The sequence below is a fragment of the Galeopterus variegatus genome, unplaced genomic scaffold (genome assembly GCF_000696425.1).
Source record: "Galeopterus variegatus unplaced genomic scaffold, G_variegatus-3.0.2 Scaffold2927, whole genome shotgun sequence".
Taxonomy (NCBI): Eukaryota; Metazoa; Chordata; class Mammalia; order Dermoptera; family Cynocephalidae; genus Galeopterus; species Galeopterus variegatus.
Window position 1 is genome coordinate 120619 of NW_007729038.1, and position 20630 is coordinate 141248.

At 42.1% G+C, this 20630-nt stretch overlaps 1 protein-coding gene across 1 annotated transcript in view; it reads right to left on the bottom strand.

Annotated features, from left to right (window-relative positions):
• The window catches only part of UBE3B (ubiquitin protein ligase E3B), a 51716-nt gene that overhangs the window by 25784 nt on the left and 5302 nt on the right, over positions 1 to 20630 (bottom strand). Inside the window, exons 6-14 of the mRNA XM_008583488.1 lie at positions 18549 to 18645; positions 17249 to 17334; positions 16011 to 16093; positions 10195 to 10300; positions 9763 to 9883; positions 8585 to 8762; positions 6825 to 6988; positions 5228 to 5395; positions 1352 to 1523 (exon numbers count right to left, since the gene is read on the bottom strand). Of these exons, the coding sequence (XP_008581710.1) occupies positions 1352 to 1523; positions 5228 to 5395; positions 6825 to 6988; positions 8585 to 8762; positions 9763 to 9883; positions 10195 to 10300; positions 16011 to 16093; positions 17249 to 17334; positions 18549 to 18645 (1175 nt within the window). The remainder of the gene's footprint in view (positions 1 to 1351; positions 1524 to 5227; positions 5396 to 6824; positions 6989 to 8584; positions 8763 to 9762; positions 9884 to 10194; positions 10301 to 16010; positions 16094 to 17248; positions 17335 to 18548; positions 18646 to 20630) is intronic.

Sequence of the window (20630 nt, forward strand, 5' to 3'; positions counted from 1 at the left end):
TTTTTTTTTTTTTTTTTTTGTCCTTTTTGAGACCGGCTGCACCGCGCTCAGCCAGTGAGCGCTGTGAACGCACCGGTCATCCCTATATAGGATCCGAACCCGTGGCGGGAGCGCTGCTGTGCTCCCAGCGCTACACTCTCCCGAGTGCACCACGGGCTCGGCCCCAAGGAATCTTAACCAAAAGTGTGTTTACTGAGGAAAGCTGTGGAATCTTATTCCACATGTACTGGCACTTAGTATGTATTTGATAAGAATTTGTGAGTGAATGAATAAATGAATGAATGAAGAATTCATTCATAGACACAGCTCTACCTGAAAATATCTTAAACCGTTCTGTACACTTTAGACTCACTCTTGGGTTACCCTTTCCCAAGCAAGTAAGGATATCTTTACCAGCCACTACAGACCTCTGTTCTCGCCTCCAACTGTTCAGTGAACCCCTTCCTCCATGATTCTCACCCAGTCTGCCACCTCTATGTCCCTAAAACCTTCCTGCTAATAACGTCTTCTAGCTTGAACATAATTGCCTGAGGTCCATTCTATCTTATAATTCTTCACCAACCTTTTGGAAAAAAGTGGAATTAAAATAATATTCAATACACAAGTAGACACATAAGCTTAAAAAACAAAGGAAGTGACCGGACTAACATTTGTTCATTTCCCACTCTGTGCCAGGCACTGTACTGAGTACTTGACATTCCTTTTCTCATTTACTCTCTATCAGATTGGTAATAGTTTCTCCATTCTACTAATAAGGAAAGTGAAGGTCAGAGAGGTTAAGCAACTTGCCCAGGGTCAGCTGGACAGTAATAAGAATAATAGCCAACAAGTATTAAACTCTTCCTATGTGCTAAGGACTTTACTAAGTACTTTGCATTGGTTATCTTTAATCCTTATCATGTGCCTAAAAGGTAGGTGCTATTGTTATTCCCGTTTATAGATGAGGAACCTGTGTCTCAGAGAGGTTGAATCCCTTGATCCCTTGCCCATGGTGTCTCATTAAGTGGCTGAGCCAGGCTTTGCACCCTGGCTCTCGAATTTTCCAAAAATTTATCTAGCACAGTAAGTAAATGGCTGAGCTGTGATTTGAACCCATCCCCAAGACACCCCAAAGCCCACATTCAGTGGTACTGATCCAGCTCCCCTGAAAGGATGGGAACTATCAATTGCTCAACACCTATTGCATGGCACCCACTCTGTAAATATTTCCTTGCCTAATTCTTATAATGACCCTGCCACACAGGCCCAAATGTATGCAATAATCACATCAGCAATTACTTCCTTACTGGCACTGTGATTTGGTCTCTCCAAATTCTAGGAAAGGTATTCAGTCCCTCAGCAGTCAACCTACGTGATAAGATGCCGGGAGCAGTCACAGAACAGCATCAGCATGGCCAAGAGCTGCTTGGACTCTTCGGTGTCATTGTTCAGGCATTCCAAGAAGAGCTTTAACCCTCCGTGGGGCCCCAGCTCACATATAAACGCCCACAGTTTGGGCAGCAGGTCATCAAGGTAAGTGAGACCTGGAAAAGGATAGAGAAATCCGAGCTTCAGGTGGTGGCTCCAACTGATCTGTTATTTCTCCTATCTACTAGGAAAACAAAACACCTAAACCTATTACTGAACATTTAATGTTCAGGACAGAAAGAAAGTACAATTATTAAGAAAAGCATTATTTCCATGACAATAACAGCTAATATTTAATGGGTGCTTACTATGTGCCAGATACCATTCTAAGCACTTTGCATGAATTTTCTTCTTTCCACCTTCTCAAGCCCAGTTATCTCCATTTAATAAGGGAACAAATTGAAACACAGAGAGGTTATTTAATTGACTCAAAATAACATAGCCAATAAGTATCAGGGTCTAAGAATATAACTCTAGTCTGTTTGACTTAGCATCTATGTTTTAAATCAGGGATCAGCAATTTTTTTTTGGAAAGGGCTGGAAAGTAAATATTTTTAGGCTTTGTGAACCAGATGGTCTCTGTCACAACTACTCATTGCTACCACTGTAGCAAGAAAGCAGCCATTGACAATAGGTAAATGAATGGATTTGGCGTGTTCTATTAAAAGTTTATTTACAAAAACAAGTGGTGAGCTGGATTTGTCCCACAAGCTGTAGTCAGCTGATTCCTGCTTTAAATCATCTGGCAGGCTCATCCATACTAATCCAAAGCTTTCCTCTCATCTTCTGTTATTCTACCTATGTTAAAAATGGGAAAGCAATGAACGGCTGGCCAGGGCAGAGATACTCTGAAGTGTTACAGAACAATTTAACCCTGGGGATGCAAAAGGTGACGCAGAGAGCATTCGAAGTCTGTTTCCTGATGGCTACAAGGCCTCAGACACTCAGGCTACATCACTGGTATATTTTAAGTCTAATAATGCAGCTACTGACTTAGAAAGTCTGGCTGTAAAGTTCCGTGTGTCACTGAATATACAGTAAGTTGTGTTCCTCAGAAAAGGGGAAGTCACCCTTTAGGGAACCTATCCTAGGCCCAAGGCCAAGCCTTTATACTCCATCCCTCTGTTGATGCTCCCCCAACCCCAGAGTGCACTCAAAGGCCTGCTGAACACCTCTGCCTGTATGCCTAGCAGGCACCTGACACTCTTCACAGTCACAACAGAACTCTCGATTTCCCATGGTCACACATTTGAGCCCTTAAAGTATCTATCATTTGATACGGTACTCTGAATTATTTGATTTTGAGCAAAGAAATGTTCGTGAAAGATATATTAGCCTAGGGAGGGAAGGGGGATCTCAATGCTACTTATGGGTGCTTAGAGGGTGAAGTGAAAGAACAGTAAAGGAGGCAAACAAATGTAACACCAATTTAGTTACTATTCCTACACTGTCAAGGGTAGGAGAATGTGGAGGATAAAGAAGTCTTTAAACAGCAAGAGTTTCTTGACCTGGTTGGTGGTTATATAGGTGCTCAGGTCATAACTAGTCTATGTTACATTATCCACACCAAGAATGCATATCTCTCACAATCTAAAAACAGGTTAAAAAAGAGTAAATAGTTATATTATGGAGATCACAAATATATTCCTATAGGACAAAAGAAAAAAAGCAGCTGTCCTTGTGGTATATGAATGGGACTCACAGTGTAGACAAAAACATTTATAGCATCATATACCAATCCAATAAGGGCTGCATCCCAAGCAATTCAGATAGAAATGAAGATGATGGACTCAGGAAAGCTGTGCTAAAGGACCAGCAGTGGCTCCAGTACCATCAGGGGCATGAGGAGCACAAGCAAAGACGCTTTGTAAACTGTGAGTAGAAAAACAGTGGTAGTTTTGAAACAAATGTTATTTTCTATAATCTAATTTCATATGTGCATAGTTAAACTATGACTATCATATATACACTTTGGACTAGTTTATCTTCATCCTTAAATGTGTGTATTTTCAGGTTGGAAAAAAACCTTATTTTTGGATTCTTGCACCTGGGAAAGTGAGCTTAAATGTGAGCTCATCTTAAAAAGCTGGACACAGGTTGTAACCTCAGAATCCTCTCACCTAGTATGCTCCCCAAACCCTCAGTTGCTGGGGTGCTCCAGTGTGGTCTTACCCCTTCTCTCCTCCCTCTGCTCTCATTTTTGGGAAACTGTGCCAGGCCCAAGGTCAAGCCTTTACACTCCATCCCTTTGCTGATGCTGCCTGTCCCACCCCTCCACCCCGCAGAGTGCATGCAAAGGCCTGTTGAACACCTCCACCTGTATGCGCAGATGGCACTTTATACTTGTCACAGCCACAACAGAACTCTCGATTTCGCATAGGCCTCACCCCAACTGGTCTTCCCCAGCTCAACAAATGGTGCCATTATCCACCCAGCTGCTCAGGCCAAAAGCCTGGTATTGTCTTTAAAACTGTTAATACTCATGCCCCCAAATGCAATCCACCAGTAAGACCCATTGAGTACCTCCAAAAGACATCTGAAATCCTCCCACTTCCATCATCACCACTATGATGCTAGGCCAATGGCTCTCAATCAGAAATTACTATGTCCCTCAGGGGGCATTTGGCCATGATTGGCTATCACAATGTGGGTTGGGGGAAGGGCTACTAGCATCTATGAGTAGGGGCCAGGGGCTGCTAAATATCCTATAATACACAAGACAGCCCCTCACAAAAAAAGAGTTATCCAGCCCAAAGGTCAACAATGCTAAGGCCGAGAAACCCTGCTCTAGTCCAAGCCAATGTTGTCTCTCATAATTGCCATCTTCATAGTGCCCATGACTATATTAAATCTATTCTGCTTGCTTATTATTGGTCTCCCAATACTAGAATATAATCCCCTGGGAACAGAGACTTGGCTGTCTGGTTCGCCTCTGCATCATCAGTGCCTGGCACATGTATGTGCTCCATAAATATCTGAAGAATGAATAAATATGCGTGAAAGAGAAAAGCAGCAGCAATTTATGGTTTAAAAAAATGTAAGATGCAGTTGAGAAGTTTTTAATCCTTTATGTAGTAAATTGCTTCATGGTTTACAAAGACCCTTTGTGCTCATAATACCAATTCATACAACTCCTGAGCTGCAACTTTAAGCCCTTGACGCCCAGTTCTGTGCTCACAGAGGGGACTTTCTTCCTTGCTCAGCTAAAAAGGAAAATGTTGGGCACATCAATACAATGGAATATAAGCAGCCAATAAAAAGGAGGTTTTTAAAGGATTTTTGACTTGATAAAATGCTTATGATAAATGGAAAAGAAAGGATAAAACTATATATTTCAATTTAAATATATATATATTTGTAGTACACTCAGGCACAGATGGTTATCTTTGCACTGCAGGACTAAGTTTTGTGTAAATTTTCTTTTTCCTGCTTCACTATCTTTTCTAGTTTTCTATTCAGAAAAAATAACAACTTTTTTTTTTTTTTTTTTGTCTTTTTGGATCGCAACCCTCAGTGTCGCCCCCGTACCGGACCGGGACCGGCAACGGGATCGCAGCCCTCGGTGTTGCCCCCGCGCCTCGCTCAGCCAGTGAGCGGGAACCGGTCTGTATGTGGGATCCGAACCCTCGGCGGGAGCGCCGCCGCGCTTCCCAAGCAGCGCACCACAGCAGTGCGCCACCAGGCCGGCCCCAGAAAAAATAACAACTTTTTAAAAGTAAATTGTACTCCATAATTAGCCAGAAAAAAAAAATCAACTTTTTCTGAGAAAAACTGTCTGCCAAATTTGAGAGATGGAGGAATATGCTTTGGGACTCCAAACCTGTTAGTATCTGTAGACGGATCTGGGTGAGAGTTGTCAATGAGGTCTGGTAGAGGACACAGATATTGCAAACCTTCTGGACTTCTGCAGAGTCGACGCGTTTACCCCCCACAGGCCTGAGAATATTCCGGACTGATGCAGATTTCTGAAATGCACGCTTTAGGAGACCTGGCATGGAGATAACAAGAAATGAAAGAGCAACAGTTCAGCCATCAGCCCAATTTCACTCTGTAGAGAGAAAAGCATTTCAATACACCTCCGAATTTATAGCCAGGGCCAGACAGTGGGGATGCTGCTTTGATTCAAAACATTTTTCTGGGATAAATTAAAAAAAACACAAAAACCATTTACAATAGGTTTTTAGGTGCATCCCAAAGACCTCTTCCAAATGTCGGAAAACTTCTCAGAATAAGCCAGGCATATTCAAATCTTACATGAGATTCTCTCACTGTATCACCTAATCTCAGAACCCACAAAGGTAAAAATTCAGAGTACTACACTAAGGGAAGAGGAGCAAAGGCAGGAGGTCTGGGCTAAGTCAATTCTCTGCGCTTTTAGAGGGAAGTAAAGCAGGGACAATTTCAAGTACTGATATTTGGGTTTTTTTTTTTTTGTCTTTTTTCGTGACCGGTAAGGGGATCGCAACCCTTCGGTGTGGTGTCGCCCACACCGCTGCTCAGCCAGTGAGCGCACCGGCCAGTCCTATATAGGATCCGAACCCGCGGTGGGAGCGTCACTGCGCTCCCAGCGCCGCACTCCCCCGAGTGCGCCATGGGGCCGGCCCTCTGATATTTGGTTTTAAATGGTTTAAATGTTTTAAACCTTTCTATTTCTATCCTGCTAAAGTTACATTTGCTGAGCCTATGCTTGCTACAAGACAGAACTTTCCAACACACTGAGTGGCAGAAGAAAAGCCACTCTGAAACAGAAAATCTGCCACAGGCATGTAATTCTACTGAATTAGGTGTTGTTGGTACTTCCTCAACATTTATCAGCGTGGGCAACAAGAAACCTTTCCATGGAACCCATTACTGATCCTGTAGTAGGGATGCTGCTGAGATGCTAGCCTGGACTGTGTCAGTGGCTTTATAAGAAGCCTCACCTGGGAGATTTATTTTATGATTAAGAACTTAGAAAAGCTCTACTTCCCCTAAGACACAGGTCTTCTTCCTGGAATTGAGAAGAAAGGGTACACAAATCCCTTTTCATTTTGGCTACAAGAAAGTGCACAGACAAACTGAAGTTCAGCGATAGCCACAGTGGCCTCATGGGACATGTATCCCTGGATGACATGATCTGGATTTCGTTCACCTATTTCTATTTCCCCAGTCCTTGTTTTCTATTCCTATGGATTTCTGTCACTGTTTTCCTAAATGTGACTAAGCAGCCTCAAAATCTCTGTGGAAGAAGTTAGAGCATCCCACAGACAGAGTGGAGAATTTTTTCTTTTTTGGTGACTAAGCCAATATGGGAATCCGAACCCATGAACTTGGTGTCATAAGGCCCACAGACAGAGTAGAGAATCCACACAGGAAGAATCAGAAGCTGCATTTCAGCCAAGTGGAGCCCTGGTGTCAGGCCTGCTCCGGTCACTCACTCTTCACTGGAAGCACATTCTGTGGGGATGCTGGCTGCGTGTGGGCCAGCTCCTGGTTCTCCAGCAGCTTCTTGCTCAGGATGTCATTAAAGAAGATCCGGATCAGAGGCACCCCCCACAGGAACTGCAGCTGTTTGGTGATTAAGTGTATTGACTCGTTAAGGCTAGGAGAGAGCAGGAAGAGACCAGGTGTGTCAGTTCCCCCTGATGCATGGCCAGGAACAGCCCACTCAGCTCCTAATGGGCCTTCCACTTGGAGGTGAAGCTATGGCCTAGCATTCAACAGGGCAAGAATAAAAAAAAAAAAAAAAAAAAAAAAGAACCAACAAATTGTCACTGAAGGCCTGGTATGTTGAAGGCATTGACTCTTTATCTGGTCTGTTGCTCCACCCAAACTTCCTGTGCTGCCAGCAGTGTTACTGCCTCCCCTAGGTCACGAGGCTCTATACATCAGTTGTCTTGGAGATACCCTCTATCTGTTCTCCATCCTAATTTCATCTGTTTACCACAGCCCACAAAAGCTAGTTCATGTTTGCTGTGTTGCCTTCCTCCTTGCAGATATCCTACAGGGGTGGCCCACAAATCTAGATGACCCACCTGCTTTCCTTAGTGTTTCCTCACCTCCAAGGGCTCCTGACTCCGTGCTGTACCCCCAGCACCACTCCCATTCCTGAAACCTGCTGTCATCAACCCCGCCTCAAGACCCCACACTGGCTCCCCAATGGATCATCACAGTGATAACAGCCCCCCCCAGCTACTGGCAGGCCTTTAAACACATCGTCTCATTCAATCCCTCGAGGGAAGCCTATCAGAGGGGCTATGAAAATCATCCCATTTCAGATGAGGAAACCAAGGCAAAGTGAGTTGTCCAGAATCCCTCAGAGAAGAGGCAGTAGAGCTGGGACCAGTCTGTCCACTAAGGTGCTGTACTGCCCTGTCTTGCCTCCCAACATATGCTCCATCCTCTTTAGGCTAGGGGGTCACACAGGGGGAGGGTCGTCCTCTGGCAATGAGTCTTTCTAAATGGAAAGGGCCTAAAGATGTCACTCAGATACAAAGGAGAAGGGCGCAAATCTGGGATTTCCTTCCCCGGCCTTCAGTTTTCTGCTGTAAGGGCACGTGCCAGGAAGCCCATGCCTTAGGCAGATATCTGAACAGGAAAACAGCTGGGCATTATAGCTGCTCTAGCTCCAGAGACAGCTTCATTTCAGCTCAGAGTACACATTTCAAATGCATGATGCTGCCTTACTTGATCCCTGTTTTTCTGGCCTAGGGTTTCTAATATTTTTGAATTCTTAATTAAAATTTTTAAAATTTATATTCCACCTTTTGAAAAGGATCTGGGGTGACTTCTATTTCCTTTGAATCATTCATCAAGTTTTAGCCTCTCCAAAATATGGTAGTCTAGGCAATCAATAAAAGTGATATTGAAGAAAAGATAATGTTGATAGATAAGGTTCATTATTGATTAAAAGATAACAATACAAAAATAATATGATCTCATTTCTGTATTTCTAGATAAGAAAAAGACTGAAAGGATGTTTACACAGGTTGTCCTTGGGTGGTAGGATTATGGGATAGTTTTTATTCTCTTTTGGTCTTATCTATGTATATTTTAGACAATAAATACATATTATATTTGTAATAAGAAACAAAACAACAGAAGCTGAAAGAATGAAAGAAGGAAGAAGGGGGAGATGGTGGGGAAGGAGGCAGGAGAAGGCAAGAAAGACAGTGATTGATTTGCCTCCAGGACTCACCCATAGTCCACAGATTGGGAGAACCAGCCAAGGACAGGGTGCCAGTGGGTCAGGTTGGATTTCTTCTGGGACACGTACTTCTGACAGTAGCACAGCATCTGGGTGAGCAAACTGACAAACCCATCCATCTCCTCCTCTAATACTCTGGGGCTGAGGGAGCCCAAGTGTAGGAGATTGCCTACAGAGAGAGAAGGCTGAGTAGATGGGCCCACACAGAGATGCTTTGGTGCCTCCCAGCCCTGCTCTCTGTGGCTCAGGTAGCACGTCATATGTGCATAAAAAAATTCTATGTGAGAGGCACCTGTCAGTGCTGGGGGCTGCAGTGCAGTGCAGGGGTAAGAAATAGGCTAACTTGACTTCAAATCCTGGCTATTCTACAAACGAGCTGCGTGATCCTCAACCCACCTCTTGATCTGTTTTCTCATCTATTAGACTGGAATAATGACCCCCACTCTCCATGTGAGGCTTATATGAAGTAATACATAAAATGTCAGGCACACACAGGTACATATTTAGTTTGCATATTTTAATATTAACGTTTAAGACTCAAGGAGCAACATAAGAAATGACCATGTAAAGAATATTTGAATACTAGGAAATCACTGTTATTCAATGTTCATCAAAGTTATTTCAAATCACTTGCGTGAAAACTCTTACCATAAGCTTCTCCTAAAGTTTAGCCCCAAGAATGTTTTTCTATCTAAGATAAATTTCTTTTTATTAGGCAATAAAAAAAATGTGCCTCCACTGTTTTCAAAAACGTCTATCCGCAAACACTTTCTTCATCTACAATGAAAACATCATAGAACAGGAGAGGCGGGCCTACTCTGATCTAAGCCCTACCCACCTGCTCCCTCCCTTTTGTCTTGAGATAAGAATTACCCAGGCAACACTCCCCCCATTTTCATTTTTTCCTTGGCCAACAGGAAGCTAAGTGCTGAAATTTAACATTCATTTACAGTCACCCAACTAGCTTGCCAGGTTGGTATATTTTCCAAATGATTTTAAATTTTACACGTCCATTTTAAATTGTCTATCTGAATATATATTTTTTTATTATAAGCACTTCCGATTGTTAGTAAAAACAGCTTATGATCTCTAGAAGGGTGAAAAGCAAAACACTCTCAGGTTTTCCCTGATGGCCAGGACATGATCACACTGCAGCCACAGATACTCACCCATTAGACAAAGTGTATGGCATCCTTCTAAACTCTCACATACGTCACGGCATCGATCCTCGTCTCTCAAAAATACGATGAATTTACGAAGCAAGTCATGAGATTCTAAAACAGTGAGGCGCTGCAAACAATTGCAGACAGTTAAAGCAGAAATTGACGGGAAGAATTTCCTACTACAGCATGACCATGATCATTTGCAGATCACTCTCTAGGTATGTGGAACATGCTACCAATCGCCAAGAAGAAAACAAAGATGAGACCTGCTTCTTTGGATGGCTAACTCGAGTGTGTCTATGGTGGCTATTGCTCAAGAAGAAAAATCAGGGGAAGAGGTAGGAATTAGCAGAGAAACATTTTAGAAATTTTCTAATTTCTGAGAAGAAAAGCAATAGCAGAATTGGTTTTTTAGGGGGAACTTAGGAGCCCACTTACCTCAGGGGTCACTGTGCGCAGATGAATCGTAAGAGCAGGCACGGACATGATGTGGATCAGGAAGGGACGAATCAGATTGTCTGAAAATTGTGCAGCAATCACAGGGCTAGACACAGACAGATCACCTTATTCAGAGAGGTCTGCATGTACACCTGGAACTAAACAGCAACCCAACCAGTGCTCTCAAATCCCTAAAAATTATGGTTCACAGGCCTTTGAGGAAAACTAAAGGCTGAAAATGAGGATATGTGGTAGAGGAATGACTAAGTCAATGGCAGTACAATCATATGATGCAGTATTGTGCAGCTATGAAAAATCAGTCCTGAAGTTTCACTGACATGAGAAAATGCTTATGCTATAATAAACTTAAAAACAGAATAAAAAACTATATACATGGGAGAGGAGGAGGGGCTTGTGATGGGGAGGGAGAAATGAGAGGCTTCTGGAGTGCTGGTCCTTTTGTTCTATTTCTTGATTCAGTGTGCTTACCCAGGTGTGCTCACTATGGCGTAACTCACTAATAACTCATACTTGAATTAAGCAGTTTATTTAAAACACACACACACACACACACACACACACACACACTATGATATTAACGTTTTAAAACATATACAAAAACACATAAATATATATAAATAAATAAAAGACTGGGAAGAAAAATTCAAAAAAATGTTAGTAAGGCTGGCCAGTTAGTTTGGTTTGTTAGAGCCTGGTTTTATAACCCCACGGTGAAGGGTTCAGATCCTCATACTGGCCAGCTGACAAAAAAAAAAAAGTTAACAATGTATCTCTGGGTTGTAAAATCATGAGAATTTTTTTTTTCTGCTTTATCCAGGTTTTCTACAATAAGCACATATTACTTCTATAATCAGAAAGATATAAATATTAAAATAAGAAAATGACTCTTGCCCCACACCATATACAAAATAGACCAAAGACCTCAATGCTAATTTTATAAATAAACAATAAAACTCTTAGAAGAAATCACAGGAGTGAATCTTTGTGACCTTGGGTTACGCAATGACCTCTGAGATAGGACACCAAAAGCACAAGCAACTAAAGGAAAAACTGATAAACTGGACTTCATCAAAATTAAAAACTCTGGTGCTTTAAAAGACACCATCAAGAAAGTGAAAAGACAACCCATGAAGGAAATATTTGCAAAACATATCTGATAAGAGACCTGTATCCAGAACATATAAAGAACTCATACAACTCAACAGTAAATGACAACCCAATTAAAAAATGGGCAAATGATCTAAATAAACATTCTCTAAACAACAACGACAAATGGTTAATAAGTACATGAAAAGATGGTCAACATCATTAGCCATAAGGGAATTGTGACTTGGGATACCACTTCACACCCACTAGGATGGCTATAATCAAAAAGACATGACAAGCATTGGCAAGGATGTGGAGAATCTGGAACCCTCATTCAGTACTAGGGGGAATGTAAGATGGTGCAGTCACTTTAGAAAGCAGTTTGGCACAGAGCTACCATATGCTGTTGAGTGGATGCCCACCAACCTCACTGAAGCTTTATCCTCACTGTAACTGTTGAGGGTGGGAAATCCTATTATGGTAATTGAAAGATGGGGTCTTGAAGAGGTGAGGTGAGTGTAGGACCATGCTGTTGTGAATAGCTTAAAAATGGCGGTTATGAGCATGGTTCTGAGGGCTTTCAAAGGACAGTGCATGAGGAACTGTCTCTCTCTGCTTCCACCATCTCACAATGTGAGACTCCTGGGTCACTGTCACCACCACCAGATGGATTTTGGACTTCCCAGCCTAAGAAACTGTAAGCAATAAATTTCATTTCCTTTACAAATCACTCAGTTTCAGGTATTTCGTTATAAGCAACAGAAGCCAACTAACCCGTATAACCCAGCAATTCCACACCTACGAATATACCTCAGAGAAATGAAAACATACTTCCACACAAAAACTTGTACATAAATGTTCACAGCAGCACTATTCATAATAGACAAAAAGTGGAAACAACACAAATGTGGTAGATCCATACAACGGATTATTTTTTGGCCATAAAAAGAACGAAATACTGATTCATTCTATAACATGCATGAACCTTGAACACATTATACAAAGTGAAAGAAGCCAGTAACAAAAGACCTCATATTATACAATTCCATCTATATTGATATGTCCAGAACAGGAAAATTCAAAGAGACAAAAAGTAGATTAGTTGTTGCCAGGGGCTTTGGGGAGAGGAGGAAAGGAGAGTGACAGCTAATGGGTATGGAGTTTCTTTTTGGGGTGATGAAAATGTTCTGGAATTAGATAGTGGTGATGGTTGTACAATTCAGTGAATATACTAAAAACCATAAAATTGTACACTTTAAATGAGTGAAACATGATATGTAAATTACTTCAATAAAGTTGCTATTTAAAAACAAACACCCAGGGGCTGTGTAGAAAAAAAGATAATGAGAAGTTATAGGGGAAAAATGATTTCTTCTAGCTAATGTGTTCCAACAGCAATTAGTGGATATGTTACTGGTATTTAGGACATCAGAATTCCTATTACAAACTTTTACTTTCAGGATACCATTTTTGAGACAAGAAAATTTTATAAGGCTGAAATGCTCAAAATATCAGTGCCTATGTTAACCACTTGTCCAAATGAGACTGACCAACCAACCTAATCTCACTGATCTGTGTTGGAGAAATTTTAAAAAGAGAATCAAGTTATTTTCTGTATGTTACAAAGAGGTTTATTTAGTTATTTATTTATTTATTTATTTAAAAGATGACTGGTAAGAGGATCTTAACCCTTGACTTGGTGTTGTCAGCACCACGCTCAGCCAGTGAGCGAACCGGCCATCCCTATATGGGATCTGAACCGGGGCCTTGGTGTTATCAGCACCGAGTGGGGGAAAAGTACACTGTTTAGGAAAAAGGCTTTAGAGTAATATGGCCTTAACAAGTGGTTCAACGGGATCTAATACAGTTGTCCCTCAGTATCTGTGGGGTATTGGTTCCAGGACCTGCTGTGGATACCAAAATTCAGGATGCTTAACCTATACACATCCTCCCGTGTACTTTAAATCATCTCTAGATTACCTATAATACCTAATACAATGTAAATGCTATGTAAATAGTTGTTATAGAGTATTTTTTAATTTGTATTATTTTTTACTGTTATATTGTTATTTTTTATTGTTTTTTTCCAATCTGAGTTTGGCTGAATCCAGGGATGAGAAATCCATGGATATGGAGGGTCAACTATACATAGAATGATAAATATTGTTATATTCTTAAAGGAGAAGAAACCTGATGGAATGAGTAGATGTGACCATGCCTGGTGAATGACACTGTGAATTACAACCACACTAAAGCAGGGAAGGGATGCTAGAATGGGAAGAAAGGCAAGGTGCTCCTAGATCTTATTCTCCAGAGATGCAGGAGGGGCAGAGCTGCCCCTGGGCTCCTGGGCTCCCGGGCTTAGGCCTCAGCCTGCTGACCCTTCACTTCCTCTGACGGAGGAGAGTGGGTGACGTTGCTGGAAAGAGCTGCCCTACAATGTGACTCAGAAACGGAGATGCACTGCATCTGCATCTTAGGTTTCTGGGAAAACCTGTTTGTCCTTAGATGTTATGGCTCATTAATACGACTCATGTAACTTCTCTCAAAGTATGAAACGAAGGTATGATTGTTTACCAGATAATTTGTTCTACTTTTGTAACTAATGATAGTGTAACTGGTTGGATCCTGTTCCTCCATCACGAGGGTCTAGCCTCTAGAGGTATGCAATCTAATACAGCAGCCACCAGCTACATGTGGCTACTAAGCACTTAAAATGTGGCTGGTCTGAATTCAGATATGCTGTAAGTATAAAATACATACCAGCAGTTTGTGAAGACCCAGTATGAAAAGAAAAATAAAATATATTATTTAATTTTAATTAAAATAAAAATTTTAAATATTGATTAGATGAAAAAATGATAATATTTTGGATACATAGGTTTAAATAAAATATATCATTAAATTTAATTTCCCCTTTCTTTTGGCTTTTTAATATGACTCTCATATTTCCATTGGACAGAACTGCTCTAAACCAGTCTTGTCCATTAAACTTTTTGTGATTGGGCCGGCCCAGTGGTGCACTCGGTAGAGTGCGGCGCTTGTCATTGGACAGAACTGCTCTAAACCAGTCTTGTCCATTAAACTTTTTGTGATTGGGCCGGCCCGGTGGTGCACTCGGTAGAGTGCGGCGCTTGTGAGCGCGGCGGCGCTCCCATCGAGGGTTCGGATCCCATATAGAGACCGGTCCGCTCACTGGTTGAGCGCGGTGCAGGCACGACACCGAGGGTTGCGATCCCATTACCGGTCACGAAAAAAGACAAAAAGGAAAAAAAAAAAAAAAAACTTTTTGTGATGATGGAAATGTTCTACATTTGTGTTGTCTAATACAGTTGTCACTAGTCACATGTGGCCACTGAGCACCTGAAATGTGGCTAATGTGACTAAGGAAATGAATTCTTAATTTTATTTAATTTTAATTAATTTATTTTTAAACAGTCCCATATAACTAGTGGTTAGTAGAAAGCACAGTCTAGACCAGGGGTCAGTAAAGTACACTCCACAGGCCAAATTCAGACCTATTTTTCTGATGAAAGTTTTATTGGAACATAGCCATGCTCATTTGTGTATGTGTTGTCTATGGCTGCTTTTACACTGTAGTGGCAGAGTAGTTGTGACAGAGGTTTATGGCACCCGAAATAGAGCTGAAAATATTTACTTTCTAGCCCCTTATAAAAAATTTGCCAACCCATGCTTTAGACCATCATTTTCCACATTGGTGTTCCATGGAAAATGATTCTATGAGATATTAATAGACATGCTCCATTATCCAAAAATGAGGCAGGGGTATTCTATGCTCAGATATGTGGGCCAACATCAGGCTAAACAAGCCCAAGGGGTCTTGCTACCACCACAAGACTTCTCAGAGCTTTCAGCACTGAGGTGCACTGTGGATTAGCCAGAGGGGGCAGAGCAGGGAGCTTCTACCAAGCTGGTTTGACCATGACATTCTTTCTTTGAGAAGCTCTTATTAATATCACCCCAAGTTAGTGTTCCTCTCGACAGTTTAAGAATGCATACCTTCTCTCTCTCTCTTTTTTTTTTTTGGTGGCTGGCCAAGGGATCAAACCCTGGATGCTGGTGTTATTAGCCACAGGCTCTAATCACCTGAGCTAACCGGCCAGCCCCACAGGCACTGCTTTTTACATTTAGCAGGTCTCAGAATTACAGGTGTAATTTCTGAAAGGAAATATCTAGCTTCATATGTACTTTACATCTCCAAACTAAGTGAATACAAATATCACATCCTCTCTGGTCCCACAAATTCTAACATTTTATTTTATTTTTTTTGGTGGCTGGCTGGTACGGGGATCTGAACCCATGACTTTGGTGTTATAAGACTGCACTCTAACCATCTAAGCTAACTGGTCAGCCCCTCTAACATTTTTAAACCTATGTTCATGACACTAGTCCCATAATCCTTTGATCCTGCCCTTTGCCGGGCCTCCTCTAGCTCTTAGGTTTCCTCTATTTTGTCAATTAAAAACTCAAAAGGAAAAATGATTACATCTTGGCCACTGGCAGAATGAAAGCATATTCAGGGGTACAGATTCAAGGCCATGAAAAAAATCTAAGCAGTCACAAATGTATCACTTTCACTAAGAACAACACTACCCATGAATTCTGACAAATTGCAAGTCTATACCTAACACCAAGAGGAAGAAGCATTCAGAAACACGCCAACACCTCAGCCATAGTTTTTTACTTACCGCAATGCTAGGGAAAAGGCTGCTGTTAGAGTGCCTTTGGACAGACAAGGCCGGGGTCTTGCCAGTCCATGGGTTAGCAATACCTGAAAAGAACATTTTAACTGGTTATGGGATGATACCAATTTTATATTTGTTTGCATTTGTAAAAAAGCAGCAAAAAAGTAAAATGAGTGCTTCAGGTAAAAAAGCTGTATTGGAATGTTTTCAAAAAATGAAGGGTAAGAATAGTATTGGATATGGAGGTTCATTCTACCACTCTCTCCCCACTTTAAATATTATGTTTAGAAGTCTTTAAATAATAAACAGCCAAAAAAATTAACAGCTGATTAAAAAGAACCCCAGACTTAAAATTTCAAGATACCATATTATTTTAGAAGCAGTTCAGTTATACTGTCAAGTAGAACCTTCCTTTACTGAGATAAACTATTGGTAATACCACCTTTTGCCGTCACCCCACCTCACAGGCTTGTCGTAAGGAGAAAATGAAACCAAACCAGGAAATAGCCCATCATGGCACCAGGCAGAAAGAAGAGCTAAATTAATGTCACTTCTCAAACTCAAGAATTCTAAAGTACTTTTAAACAGCAATTAGGCTGCTGACAATTCCTGGGAGGTAGGAACTGGCACGATAAGATGCATCGTGAACAGAGGCTGTTTGAGGACACAGAGCTGGAAATATCATTTTGGACACCAACCAAGAAGAAACCTGGGGAACAACCCCCGAGGCCTCCTTCCTGAGTTTAAATTTTTTTTTTCCTTTTTGTCTTTTTTTCGTGACCAGTAACAGGATCACAACCCTCAGTGTCGCGCCCGTACCGCGACCGGCAACGGGATCACAACCCTCGGTGTCGCGCCCGCACCGCGCTCAACCAGTGAGCGGGAACCGGTCTCCACATGGGATCCGAACCCTTGGCGGGAGCGCCGCCGCACTCCCAAGCGCCACACTCTACCGAGTGCGCCACCGGGCCGGCCCATGAGTTTAAATTTTAAGAGACTGGATTACCCTTGTAGCCAAAAGTGCAGAGCAATAAAGGGATCCCAGGGCCACCGTCCTCCCTTTATCTGAACCACAAGTGAACCAAGGCAGGGGGAGAGAAAAGAGGACACTGGGCAGTAAGCTCTTCCTGCAAAGGGTATTTCTGGGAGGAAAGCACCAAATGCCAAAACCGAATGTAAAAAATCCAAGTTCAGGGGTTAGAGAGTCAGAAGGTCACATATTAGGGGACTGGGTCACAGACCTGAAGCACAGAATAAAATCCATGCTGGTTGAGATGTCCCATTATATTTGCACAAATGTGGTTCATGGCTGGTCGAAGACTCTCACCTAAATGAAGAAAAAATTTGAGAAAAAAAAAATCTTCCATAATGTGACCTATTTATGTGGAATAGAAAATTATGCCCCAGGCCCAAAGCCATAAGGGAATAAGACACTCTGGCTTGCCTTCCCATTCCCTTTCATCTGGTACCAGGGTACAGGGAGGCACTGTATATCTGGAATCCTATCTCTCCTGGAAGCCTGGCTCAAGTGTCACCTCTTGGGTGATGAGTATCATTCCCCTAGCCAGAAGCAACGGCTCTGGCATCTGAGCTCATGCAGCACTTTTCTAATTCACTCCTAGGGGCTAGCACTTTTTATTCTCCATCGTTGCTTCCTCTCCCCACTGGGACATGAGCTTCCTGGCAGGGCCCAGAACTCAGTAAGTTTTAGATCCCTCCCAGAGTGCAGGGTAATGCTTACAGTAAGTCCAACCCATTGGCCTGAAGTGTCTGTGCACACGGTTTCCTCTGCTTTCACAGTTTTGTCCTTCCTCCTCACTCTGTGAACTCCAAGTCTCCCTCCAGCTTTTTGCTCAGACACCACTTCTTTAGGAAAGCTTGAACCCCAGACCAAGCAAGGCCTCCCTGGTCTCACTGAACATCCTCATTTCTCTTGTATTCTTCCTTCTGAGCACTTAACCATACTCGTGTTATCTTATATATTTATGAGTAACTTCTACTTAATGTTTATTTCCCTCCACCCCCCTAAGTTCTTTGAAGAAGGGAGCACCCAAAGTCCCCGAAGAGAAGTACCTTTTGTTTTGCTCATCATTGTATCTCCAGTGCCTAGCATGGTATCTGGCACATAGAAGGCTATTCATTAAATGGATAAATGAAATGAAATGAAACATATAAGGCTAAGGACAATTTTCAGGGAAGGAGACAGCTTTAAAAGGTAAATTTTATGAGCAAAATAGAATTACTTGCTGCCTAATGATTCTCCAAATGAAACAACAACACTAAAGTGACATCATTTGGAGACTGAGGTGCTGTGGAAGTTATAAAAAATGAGATCATAAATTCAAAGAAGGGGAGAGTGTAACATACAACATTGAACATACTCTGGATGCAACAATGCAGTCTGATGAAAAGTACCAAGAACATCTTAAGCCTTCCCTGAGACTCGTGGTGGCACAAATACTTCTTACAAAGGAGAAAAGATCCTCCAAGCTCTCTATGGAAATGCCAGTTATGACAGATTTTGAAGCAAGTCCCACAGACCTTTTCCCCGAAGAATTTTCCATGTTGAAGTGTCTGTGAAGGTGACAAGCATCGTGAGGTACAGTGTGATGAGTCTGGAGTCTTGTAAGATTTCAGGCTGGAAACAATAAAAAGATTAAGATTAAGACACACAGACTCTGATCTCAGACCATGGAGCATCCAATTTACAATTTTTCTTAGAGCACTCAGACTCAAATAAATAAATGAGTCAGGATTATAAGTAAGCCTTCATTCTTTTTTTTATGGGGAATGACACATTAGGAGTTAAATGACAAGGATTTCGGCACATTAGTGCTTAACCATGGAATCAAATTTTCCTAGGAATGGAGAATTCCTGGGAAACAAGATGACGAGGGTTGTCTTGCTATATGTACATATATGTCTGTCTGTATGAATACTGCAGCAACAGAGCAGAAACTGGGCACAGCAGGAACTCTGGGCTCAGACTTCTTTACTACTTACTAGCTGTGTAATCTTGGCAAGTTTCTTAACCTGTCTGTGCCTTAGTTTCCTCACTTATTGACTAGGGATAGTAACAATGCTTTCCTCATAGAGGTGTTGTAAGGAATAAATGGATTAATGCACACAGGTGCCAAGAACAGTGCCTGGCACAAAGATAACTGCATGTAATGTTGGCTATTGTTATAATTATGATTGTTTATTGTTTCTCAAGAGTAAGTCAGGCAAAGGTACTGCTTTCCAGACTGAGACACTATAGCACGTACACCTGGAAGGGAACCTGGAGACCATTCAAGTTCAAACCCCTAACCTTACAGAGAAGAAGAGAGGGGAAGTGATTTGTGCAAGGCCACATGGGAAATCAGCGGCAGAATCAGGACTAAATTTCAGATCTTCCTGGCTCCAGATCCAGTGTTCTTTTCTCCTAATGTCTGTTTCTTCACATAAGGTTTTCAAATTTTTTCAAAGTAGAAGACCTTCCTCTCAAAGAGAAATCAATTGTGGAATGCAGACACAGAAACAAATAAAAGATGTGTTTGGCCCAAGTGAAGGCAGGGGAACAATCCGCAGGGTTGGCCCTGAGGCATTTCAGTGGAACCCCAAGGCTCCAAGGGCCTGGGTGTGAAGACCACTGCTCTGAGCCATAATACTTCTCCTGACAAGCCAGGCGTGGCTTGCTGTTGGCTTGCTGTTTGGCTGGGTTGCAGCCAAGAGCCATTCATGGGCATCCCAAGAAGGATGGCTACAAATGGATTGCTAGGGGTCTCTGGGGACATTTGCTCCATCACTCAGCTGCTGCCTGAGTCCTTGCCAAACCTCTGTCCCTGTAACCACTCCCTCCCTATTACAAACTGGAAGTGGCTGCTGTTTGGTCCACTTACACCCCTGTCCATATTATCAGAACACAAGGGTGGGCACGGGACCAAGCTGGGCCAGAGGCAGTACCTGATCCCTCTCACCACTGTGATTGGTTCTGAGATGAGTCCAGGACTCCACTGGGCCTTTAACAGTCCTCCTGGATTTTTGAACTCGTGAGGGGGGATTCCCTTTCCTCTTTGGTCAAGAGAGTAAGGATGTGAAGTCAGAACTGCTGGCTGCCATGACTACACCACGAGGGGATGAGGTGACCATAAAAGGGCGGAGAGATGAGAGAAAAGAACAAAAGGGAGAATCCAGAAGCCCATGGCTCTAGTCATCCCCAGCTGCCATGTATTCTGTAACAAAATGTTCTCTTTCTTGCTTAGCCTGTATGTATTATTTATTTATTTTATTTTGTCGATATACAATGTGGTTGATTATTGTGGCCCATTACCGAAACGTACGTGTGTGTGTGTGTGAATTTATTTATTTTTAGCTCCCACCAATAAGTGAGAATATGTGGTATTTCTCTTTCTGTGCCTGACTTGTTTCACTTAATATAATTCTCTCAAGGTCCATCCATGTTGTTGCAAATGGCAGTATTTCATTCCTTTTTATACCTGAGTAGTATTCCATTGTGTAGATATACCACATTTTCCGTATCCACTCATCCGATGATCAACATTTGGGCTGGTTCCAACTCTTGGCTATTGTAAAGAGTGCTGCAATGAACACTGGAGAACACATATCTTCGACTTGATGATT